Here is an 11,665-nt window from a genome sequence, read left to right on the forward strand (position 1 = left end):
CAAGACTGAAAATATTCATTATGTAACCTAGCACAACAACAATAAAAATGGTAATAACATACCTACAAAACTTTCAACAATTACAATGACAAAATGTATTTCTTCCAGTAGTTAAACAGATTTTGTGGGTTCTTGTAACTTACATAAAAGCAAGGCTCTAAAATCAAGCGATAGAACAAACGAACATGAACACTTGTATACGAGTGTCAAAATATAATAATTTTAGATAATTGTATAAATTTGTTGCAAAATTGCGTAATTACAGGCTTCTGTTGACATACTTACAATTTGATAATTTTATTATAGAGATGCTTTGCCTAAACTATTGTGCCTTGCTGTCCTAGGAATCATTGTTACATAAATTAGATGAATATGAAAGTTATATCATATTTAAAAAGATGATGTCAAAAAAGCTTTAATCAGCATGTTTCAACTTTTAATTAGACATACGGACTTTATTGTAACTATTATAGAGTTGCTTAGCTTTCTAGATCATACCTAGCTTTTACAGGAATCATCAATCAAAGATACAGGACAATTCTAACATGCATAAATTGACAAAAAGAGCTAACCGTGACTTCGGGCAGATGTACAGACCCTTATTATAGAACAGCGTGGCTACGAAAAGTGTTATTTTTAATAATTGTACTTTATACCCTTATTATACCCTTATACCTTTATTATAACAATTAATATTATTGGCTTAATATAAAATGTCAAAAAATATCATTAACCATAATAAGTTAATTTCATGGTTTTATTTAAAAAATGTAGGTATTAAAAATAATACAACAAGGATGACAACATCCATAAAAGCGATACTCTGAAACGCTAAGACAATAGAACATTAACACGTGTAGAGTGTCAGAACTAATTATAAAGATGCTTCGCTTATAACATTGTACTTTGTTGTCTTAGGAATCAATATTCCAAAAATTAGATTAATCGGATAATTTTATCATATAAAAAATTGTTAAAAAAGTTAAAAATCATTGTGTTTAAAATGGACGTACGGACTTTCTGGTAACGATTATAGAGTTGCTACGCTTTCTAAATCGTACCTATTTACTACAGGAATCATCATGCAAAGTTTGAAATCGGTAGGATAATTCTAACATGCCTAAGTTATCGAAAAAAGCTATTCGATCTGGACGGACGGACCGACCCTAATTATAGAAAGGCTTCGCTTTTAATAATTGTTTTTTTAATAATACAGAGAGAAATATGTAATAGAATTGTGAGACTTTCCTGGGAGGGAGGCGAAATTGTCTTATTTAATACACTACACGTTTTATAATTCGTTGGCTTGCCAACTTTGGGCAACTTAATTGAATTTTGATTCGTGTGTCCATTAAGTTGAGTGTTGAAACGATTCAACCACTAGTTGTAATCTACAGAATTGGTAATTTTGTTTATCATCATTGGGGATGTACATATTTTTAATTGCCATTGCCTTATCCCTTTAGATCCATGAAAACTTTTTCTATGTTTGCAATATACATGATTTAATTGATGGAATGATAATTTTCAAAACACAAACGTTTCCACCACTAATTGTAATCTACAGGATGGATAATTTGTAGGGGTTCACTGCAAGTCACCCGCAGCCGCATAATTCTAAATAATCTGCATCCACGCGGCTGCTGAATCCCACATACCACAGACTTTGTTTATCAAATATTAAAAACAAGAATTTGTATTTGATTCATTTTATAATATAAGTAATAAGGTAATTTTCTGAAGCTTTAGATTTAGATGATTTTAGAACAGATAGATTTTTCCCTTAAAGGAAGCTTCACATATATCCTAGAAGTGTTTTAGGCCATTTAGTTTTTCATTTAATACTTTTAAATTTTACTTTTCGAACTTTTCGAGTCCCTAGATGTTTAGTAATGCAGGAAAAGAGTGGAAAAAGTAAATTTTACGAGAGTTCCGCAAGGCTAGTGTTTTGATTGGTTAGGGTTTTGAATGTTGTTTCTCAATTCTTTGTTTCCTACCAATAAGCGTGAAGAACAAGGATGACTACATATATATTAAAACGAAGCTAAACTAATCAGACAAAATGTTAAATGTTATATGGCTTTTGATATTGAAAAAAATTATTAAATTATTTTTATTAGTTGTTAAGCCAACGAATATGAAAACGTAATTATAAAACTTTGGGGACTAGTGTAATGAATAGCCCATTGTCCCCTATCTTTCTAGTAGAAAAACCAAGCAAATAAATTAAATTCTAACCAAACTCTTTTTAAGACGACATACAATCTACTAGAGAAAAACTCCCCTTAACAATAAATACTGATAAAAAAAAATAAAATCAACATACATATTTAGTTATGACTTATATGTGAAATAGATTTAATGCTTAAGTTTAACTTTTCAATAGTTAAATTCAACAAGTTGCTTCGCCCCTAGTCTTGGGAAGTTTCCAATTAAAGTTCAAATAATTGCTTGCAGGAATAAAGTATAGCCAACAAGCTGAAATAATACTTTTGGGGTAAATAAAACGGTCGTCAATGTGCTGCCCCCCCCCAACGAATTAGTGGCTGAAACGTTATGACACTTAATGAACAAACATATCAAAATTCATGAAAGTTCCAAAAGTTGTTACCAAACGAAAACGTTATTGAAAACTTAAGGGTCTAGTGTAATAAATAGCCCATTGTCCCCTCCCTCCCTGACTTGATAGTTAACTCAAACCATTTAAATTGTTTGTCAGTAAAATGCTTTTAGATTTGATAAAGTTTGCAAAAATGGATAATGCTGATGCCATTTTATTCAAAGAGTTGCAAGATGCTGGCATTATTATCAAGGTAAGCCAGGGTTTTTATTACACATTACCTAATTAGATTGGGAATCTCCTTCGATTTCAAGTGATCATCTAGAAAACCTGTCTTTAGTTATGACTCGGTGTCTGGCCGAGATTCGAACCCATGACCTCCACGGCAATGAGCGGATACGTGTTGAGCCCGGTCCCGGGTAAAGTGAGTCAGGGTTAGGTCTATGTATAAAAATTACCCCCGCCCCCTTTCAAAAGGTTTTTAAAAATTTTTGTTTGGTCCATTTTTTCTAGAGGTGATTTCTCTTTGGAGGGTGTGGTGGTATCGTCCTCCAAGACCTATGAGAAGTTACACTGTAAGGAAGAATGATATCATATAGCAGTTATAAAAATCATTCGCTACAGAAACATCCTCTTTCTTTTACATACGGAGTACAGTTTTTTTCTTCAAAAATATTTAATTTAGGAAAACAATGTGGAAAGAATTGATTCCGACACCCTGTTCATCACAGTTGGAAAATTAGTAAATCAAATTGATCTGCTAGCTAATCTTCCTACCAGGTATGATATTCAGGGATCTAAAGGGATAAGACAATGGCCGATAGATTGATGTTCATCCCCAATGATAACACACAAAATAACCCCTTCTGTAGATTAAAACTATTGGTCGAAACGTTAGAACACTCAACTTAATATTAAACCCCAGAGTTGTTAGACCAATAAATAAGAAAATGTTATCATAAAACTTTGGAGACTATTGTAATAAACAGCCTCTCTATGTATATTTTAGTGCTCCAAATGGAGTTAGTGAAAGATTTAGTATGGGATCCAAGCTGGCCCAACACTGTACTGACCTAGGATTTTCAGGTAGATTTTTTTTAATAGCGAAGCTACTCTATTATTCACTTTGTCTGTCCGTCCGTTCGTCAGTCCGTCCGTCTGTAACGTATTGGGAGAAATGTGTTTTCTCGGCTACTATTCAAGAAAGTTGAATTTTTAGGGATTAAATATGCTTTAATGGGCCATTATGAAATTTGAATTGTTTCCGGATGACCATACATCATTTTTAGCTCCGGTACTTATGGATGTTGTCATCCTTGTTTATAACTACACGCACACCCAACTGTCAGTACCAAGTTTAAGTAAAACTTGCAGGGCTCGGCAGCTGCTCTCAGCCGCACATAAGCTTAAATTTAAATCCGCTTATATGCAAAATTAAAAAAAAAATATAAAAAGATGAATTGTCTGCTTAGGAACAGGTTTGACATCCAACTTAATTTGAAAGTTAATATATGACAATGTCACTAGGGCTTACACGCAGCAGCAGAGCCCTGAAAACCCTGAAAACGTTAGCGAAATATAGTATTCTTATTCTTATACTTAAAGTAGTACATCTGCCATACTCAGGCCAAAATGAGGTTAAAAAGTATTCACAGTACGTGGAACTTAAGTTATTTGACATCTATAGATGTCTTTTTATTTTTTATAACTAAAACAATTTATAAAACAATTTTTTTAAATCATTTTTATTTTTGCTTTTATGAGCGAAGCATCCATAATCAAGTCTCAAAAATGTAAGTATGTCCTTAAACAATATTCTGTATTTAAACAAAATGAGGTTAAACTTATTTATTTTCATTTTCCTTATTCAGTTCTGGCACTCTACATTTTGCTTTTATGGATGTTGTCATCCTCCTTGTTTTGTTAAGGTGAACTTGGATATGACGCTTTTCTGTACCCGTCTACTTAAACTGTTAGAAGTCTACTCTTGTTTCTACTTGTTTTTCTACTTGTTTTGTTAAGGTGAACTTGGATATGACGCTTTTCTGTACCCGTCTACTCAAACTGTTAGAAGTCTACTTATGTTTCTACTTGTTTTGTTTAGGTGAACTTGGATATGATGCTTTTCTGTACCCGTCTACTCAAACTGTTAGAAGTCTACTCATGTTTCTATTGGAAAAAATACCAAAGTAATTTTTATAAACTGAGTTCATAGTACAATTTTATCTTTTATTTGAATTTTCATACATTTTTAGTAGCGAAGCTACTCTAGATTTCACTTTGTCAGTCCGTCTGTAACGCTATGGGGGAAATACGAATTTCTTGGTTCCTATTGAAGATAGACGGGTGAAATGTTTGGTGAAGAATCCTGTGTCAATGAGCATCAAGTGTTTATTATTTAAGATTTTCCAGTATGGCTTCAAAACCAATTAATATCTACTGGGTTAGAACAGGTTCTCAGCCATTCTGAAAAAACAAACATATATAGTATCGTATTGCAGACAATTTTCCACAAAACTGGTTTATTTAATTGTATTTTAATATCCGCGGAAAGCTATCTATAATACGATGTGATAAATTACTATAATTATCTTTAATTAATTTAGAAAAGAGGTGAAGCTAAAAGAGTCAAATTTGCCAGATGATTTTGATGATAGTAAAGAAAAGAAAGAGAAGAAAAGAAGAAAGAAAAAGAAAGCTAAAGAAGAAAAGAAAGAAGGGGTAAGATTAAATAACATTTAGTGCACATCCAGTCTGATTTATGAAAAGTAAGGGGAACTTAAGGTGGTAGGGGGAAAAGTCAACACCCCCCCCCCCCAACATTTTAAACTTGAGTTTTAAAAATATTTTTAGGGGATATACCTACCCGAAAAATTGTTAAAAACCTATTAGAAGCTTTACTCTAAAGGAGAACCATATCGACTCAGCGGTTAGCGAGATCCTTTGCTACAGACACTAAAAAAGCTTGCCACTTTATATAATAGGATGATGGCAAATTTTATTTAATTAATATTTAATTATTTTTTTTTATTTTAGGATGAATGTGATGAGTTCTGCAACTGCCCCAAATGTTTCCCTGAACTTTCACTAGGAAAAAATTCTTTACATAAATAATCCTATATCACAAAGTAGTAGGTTGTGTTGTCTATAGCTACTGAACCGATTGGGTTCTTTATTTTAGGTAAGCTTCACAAAGATAAGGTTATGGTTTTCGGCTATAATACTTGCTGTTTTAAGTCTTGGGATTGTTTTAAGCTATTTATCTACCCCTGTTCTGCCCCTTTGAATACAGGGCACTTATATGCTAGGGGCGTTGCTTCTAGTTATTAATCAAAGAAATTCAATATACCTAAGGAATGTATAATTATTCATATTGCTTATATAAACAGAAAATACCATAAATCCATAAAATCCAACAAACTGATTCATTTTTTTTGTTTTTCTTTTCTTTTCTAAGTTCATAATTATTTTGGGGGAGGTAACCACACTCTCCTAAGAGAAATCGGGAAAAAGCAACAAATATCACCAAATTGTAAAAGATTTTAGAAAATTTGTCTAGATTATGCTTTGGCAATGTTGCCCAGAGAAACAAAAAATTCTGCCTATGATTTACTTCTGGAGAGAAAACTCATCAAGTAAGTTTAATAACAGTTAGCCAGGGAGGGAGGAGACATTGGGCTGTTGATGTCATGGCAGGGGGGTGTCCGCCCCACATCTACGCCCACCCCCGTGGGATCAGCGCCTGCCGAACCAAAGCTCCAGAAGGAGCAGATGAATTACAGTTCAATGCCAGAGTTCTGCCATCTTTTTAATACACTCGACAAGGAAGTATGCTAGCCGGAAGCTGCTTCTGCTATTGCTTTTCATCGCCGGAACCGAGCAGAACCCTGGACCATGGATCTGCCCCAAGTGTTCTAAAAACATCACCCGTGCTCACTACTCAGTTCAATGTTCCAAATGCACCTCCTGGTTTCACCTTAAATGCTCCCCCTTCAAATCCTTACGCGAGAGGAAGGCCCACCAGCAATGGGAAGGCTCCTGTTGCACTCCCATCCAAACCCCCCCCCCTCCTTCTCCTACCCCACCTCCTCAAACACAACAGCAACAACACACCAACAACGAACTTGAACTGAACCTATGTCAAATCAACATCAATGGCATCAAGAGCAAGAACACAGAACTGATGCACCTAATGACAACTGAAAACATTCATGTTGCCATGGTGCAAGAGACCAAATTGACAGATAAATCGAAAGATTTTTCAACACCTGGATACACTCTGGTAAGAGAAGATAGGAAGAGAGACAAGGGCAGAGGCCTAGCCTTCCTTGTCAAAGACACCATCCCCTTCCACACCAACAACATCCCCAACAACATCAAAACCCATCAAGATGTTGAACTCCAGAGTATATCCATAGTAGGGATCAAAGAAAACATCACTTTGAACAATGTTTATATCCCTCCAGTATCCAGCTGTCAAAATGGTCCCAATCTTCCACTCCAGGATATCCTCTCCTTTACTGCTGGCAACAAACACACCATCACAGGCGGCGACTTCAACGCCCACCATGCCAACTGGTTCTCCAAAGGAGAGGAGGATGCCAGAGGAAGAAAACTGGCTGACGAGATCTCTGACTCAGACCTAGGTATTCTGAATGAAGACCTAGACACGAGAGTCACCAGCCAGAATCAAAGCTCCCCTGACATCACATTGGCAACACCATCAATACTGCCATATACATCCTGGACAGTGAAATCCAGTCTAAATTCTGACCATCTACCATTAATAATCAAGCTAAAGGCAGACATAAACACCTCCAAGTCTACCGACAAAGTTTACATTAACTTTGCCAAAGCTGATTGGACTGGTTTCACCTCTTTTGCTGAGAAAAAGTTTTCCAGACTCCCAACCCCCACCTCATCCATCAGGGGAGAGAAGGCATTCAGGAAAATCATGAATGCTGCGGCCAAAAAGTTCATTCCAAAAGGTAGTATTGTTAACGTTCACCACAACATCCCCTCAAGCACCGTCAATAAAATCAATGAACGAGACAGGCTCCGGGTGCAACAACCTGATAGTGAACGTTACCAACTTCTCAACAAGGAAATAAGAAATGAGATCAACGAACACCGAAAATCACAATGGCAAGAACATCTCGAAAAATGTGAAGCAGGATCTCAGAAGTACTGGAAAACAATAAAAGGCATCTGTCAACCTCAAAAAACGCCTACCAATACTGCCATCAAATTCAATGGTAGGATCATCTCAGCAAATGGGAAGATTGTAAACCTTCTCAATCGACAATACACACCATCAGCCCCCAAAAGACCATCAAAACAATTCCGTCAGACCATCAGACACATAAAACGGAAGAAGGCTGACAAGGTGTACAACTATACCCCCCAACAGGTCAAAGAGGCAATTAAAACCTCTAAGAACTCCAAGGCAAGTGGACCTGATGGTATTTCTCCCATCATGCTCAAACACCTTGGAGACAAGGGTATAGAATATCTTGCCACACTCATTAACATCGCCATCAACACATCCATCATTCCATCCATCTGGAAAGTAGGCAAGATCATCCCGCTTCTCAAACCGGGAAAGTCGATTGATGAAGGTAAATCCTATCGGCCGATCTCTCTCCTGTCTCCAGCTGCTAAAATTCTGGAAAAACTCATCCTCCCAGAAGTCTCAGCAGCTGTAGACCTGCAGGATCATCAACATGGCTTCAGAAAGCACAGATCAACAGTGAGCGCTCTTCAGGAAGTTAACCATCACATTGCAAGCAACCTCAACAGGAAGAAACCCTGTCATCGCACCATCCTTGTTGCCATTGACCTCTCCAAAGCTTTTGACACTGTTGATCACGAGCTTCTTCTGAAAGATATCCTGCACCTCGAGTTGTCCGACACCCTCATCAAGTTTCTCTGCAGCTACCTCCGAGGCAGACAGCAATATACTGTCTTCCGCAACTGCAAGAGTAAATACAGGGTTGTCCTACAAGGAGTACCTCAGGGAGGAGTACTGTCACCACTCCTTTTCAACCTCTACATGAGAACCCTACCAGCACCACCCGGTAACATCAAACTAATATCCTATGCTGATGACTGCCAGGTACTCAACTCGGGGCCGACTATTGACAAAATTTGTCATGAAATCAACCCCTACCTTGACCAACTAGTCAACTGGTTCAAGGAACGCAGTCTGGAAATCTCGCCAGAGAAATCCACGGCAACCATCTTCACAACCTTCAGCAATGAAGTAAGCACGACCCTACCCATCATCATCAAGGGCAAAGATGTGCCGACTGTCAAGCACCCTAAGATCCTTGGAGTCACCTTCGACCCGATGCTCAACTTCGGGCAGCACGCCATCGCCACCAAGAAGAACGTGACCCAGCGCAACAATGTGCTGAAGTGCTTGTCAGGGACTGACTGGGGAAAGTCAAAGGAGACGATTGTAAACACTTACAAGGCCATAGGAAGATCAGTTCTAAACTATGGGGCACCGGTTTGGACACCATCTCTGAGCGCAACGAATTGGAGCGAGTTGCAAAGAGCACAAAACAACGCTCTGAGAGTAGCAACTGGTTGCATCAAGCTGACTCAGGTCAGCCACCTTCACCAAGAAACTAACCTTCTCCCGGTGAAGGAACACAATGAAATGCTTACCAACCAGTACCTACTCTCCATGCACCGCCCAATTCATCCCAATCACCACCTGCTGCATAAACCATCCATGCCCAGGAACATGAGGAACACCATCATCAACCACCTCCCTCATGTGGAACCCTACCTCAGAGATGGTCCACCGGTCGAACAGAACTACAAGAAGAGACTAAAGAAGATCCATGACGATGCTCACAGAGACTGCAGAAATAAGTATCCTGTAAATAAAGTTTTAAATACACGACCCCCTGCAATTAATATTCAGGAAGAAAAAACACTTCCAAGACAGACGAGGAGCACACTAGCCCAATTAAGATCAGGATACAGCACTTTTCTGCAGTCAACAATTTCAAGATTCGACACTTCAAAGAGCATACGATGCCCAGATTGTAACATAGCGGACCACACAACTGAGCATCTTTTTAACTGTACTTTCAAACCCACTATTTTATCACCAACTGACCTCTGGACGCAGCCCAAAAAGAGCGCAGAATTTCTTGGAATATTGTAACTAAATTTATCTGCTTCCTGACCTGGCTACAAACAACAACAACATTGGGCTGTTTAATACACTGGTCCCCAAAATTTTATAGTAAAGTTTTCTTATTTGTTCACAACCCCACTTTGGGGACATTTATTGAATTTTAGCTGTATTGTTATTATGCTTTATTTCATTAAAATTAATTCAATTTATTTTCCGTGAATTATTTAAAAGAAACATATATACTAGCGGCTACTCCTCTAGAGGCGTTCAGGGGCTCTTGAGGGCAAGGGGGGAAGTCGAAGCCTCACTTTCAATTATAGGAGAACCTTATTGGTTCAGTGGTTAGTGAGATCTCTCGGTACACGCACACAGACAGAAAGAGATCCTGTTACTTTATTACAAGGTATATTTCCTGAAGAGTAGCACTCAATCGGTTCAGCAGTTACCGAGATCTTAAGCTACAGAAAGAAGTACAGACAGACATTTAGACACCATTCTACTTTGTATCATAGATATGCTTTATTTAGATCAAAAGAAGAAATGGCTTGGGAGATGAGAGAAGATGCAGCTAAAAGAAACCAAGCTGCTAACAAAGAGAGAGAGGCTAGAGATAAGCTGAAGGAACAAGCAAAGAAGGATATTGATATTGATGAAAAAGGTATTACTAAAGAGAGGGGGGACGATGGGCTGTTTATTACTCTAGTCCCCAACGATTTCTAATTTGTTGGCTTAATAACTTTGGAGAATTTTAATCATTGATTAATTTAGTTGAGTTTCCATACTTGTCAATCACTAATTGTAATCTACAGAAAGAGTAATTTGGTGTATCACCATTGGGGATGTACATCAATTTAGTGGCCAATGTATTATTCCTTTAGATCTCGGATTACTATTAGAAACCATAAATGTTGTGTGGGGTGGGGGGGGCAAAAGCCCTTTTCTTGTCGATTTTATTTATTGATATTCCACGAATGTGAATTTAAATTTTTAAATTTCTGTCTGCAAACCTTACTGGGTTAATGGACATATAATACATGGATATTATGACAGGGCAAATTTTGTCGTCAATTTAGGCTTTTGCAATGGTACTTTTCTATTGATCAGTTTTCTCCAGTAGGAATGGAGTAGTTTAGGAGGGGTAAAGGAGGTGGAAAGGGGTTATCGTTTAATTTGCCAGCTGGAGGAGGAAGAACATTATCAGTGCATGCGAGAATCTCTCACTATACCAAGTATTCAATACATAATACTGTGTCATCTATTTAGCAAGTTATAGAACATATGACTTTACCAAAGCATTTAAAATTATTAACAAATTTCTTCCTACCATTCCCCCTTTATATAATGGTCTGGAAAGGGTCTAATTTAGTATTAATGTTTGAATATTTTGATAAATGGAAAATTAACTGTCATTTTTATTATTTTTAACTAAAAATTTTGTTTGTTTTTAAAATAGAAAAACTTTTTGACTTTATTATAGATTCCAAGCAGACGATCAAAGAGTTAGTTATAGAACCTGTACTTGAAGAACCCAAACCTGTTCCTGACTCACCAGTTCCAGAACCAGAACCGGTTATAGAGGAGACACCTGAACCAGTTGTTCCAGAGTTGACAGAGATTGAAAAGTTGATGCTCAGATTATTAGGAACTTTACTCTTTTATCCATGTAAATATGGAGATATTGTCATCAAAATGCAAAGCTTTTCTATATTTAGGGTCGGTCCGTCCGTCCGTCCGTACTTCACAGACAGTTAGCTCTTTTCGTTAATTTAAACATGTTGGAATTGTCCTATCGATTCCAAACTTTGCATGATGATTCCTGTAGTAGGTAGGTACAATTTAGAAAGTGAAGAAACTCTATAAGTGTTACTGGAATGTCCGTACGTCCATTTTTAACATGTGGATTTTTAACCTTTTTAACAATTAATTTTTATGTTATAAAATTATCCGATTGT

The 11,665-nt window shown here is 37.1% G+C and overlaps 1 protein-coding gene across 1 annotated transcript; it reads left to right on the top strand.

The window, feature by feature from the left end:
- Positions 1 to 112: 112 nt before the first annotated feature.
- On the top strand, positions 113 to 11,480 carry LOC145306052 (uncharacterized). The gene is made up of 9 exons (XM_080147984.1): positions 113 to 2,813; positions 3,246 to 3,340; positions 3,570 to 3,646; positions 4,665 to 4,749; positions 5,167 to 5,281; positions 5,597 to 5,647; positions 6,116 to 6,195; positions 10,241 to 10,371; positions 11,191 to 11,480. Exons 1-9 carry the CDS (start codon positions 2,724 to 2,726, stop codon positions 11,463 to 11,465), a joined length of 999 nt encoding a protein of 332 aa, XP_080004110.1. The 5' UTR covers positions 113 to 2,723; the 3' UTR covers positions 11,466 to 11,480.
- The last annotated feature ends 185 nt before the right edge of the window (positions 11,481 to 11,665 follow it).

This window comes from Acartia tonsa, chromosome 2, assembly GCF_053477335.1.
Source record: "Acartia tonsa isolate MP-2025a chromosome 2, ASM5347733v1, whole genome shotgun sequence".
NCBI lineage: Eukaryota > Metazoa > Arthropoda > Copepoda > Calanoida > Acartiidae > Acartia > Acartia tonsa.

Coding starts and splice junctions, on each gene's coding strand:
- LOC145306052 (XM_080147984.1), top strand. CDS start 2,724: ATGCTTTTAGATTTGATAAAGTTTGCAAAAATGGATAATGCTGATGCC. Junction 4,750..5,166: donor CTATTGGAAAAAATACCAAA/GTAATTTTTATA, acceptor TAATTAATTTAG/AAAAGAGGTGAAGCTAAAAG. Junction 10,372..11,190: donor TATTGATATTGATGAAAAAG/GTATTACTAAAG, acceptor ACTTTATTATAG/ATTCCAAGCAGACGATCAAA.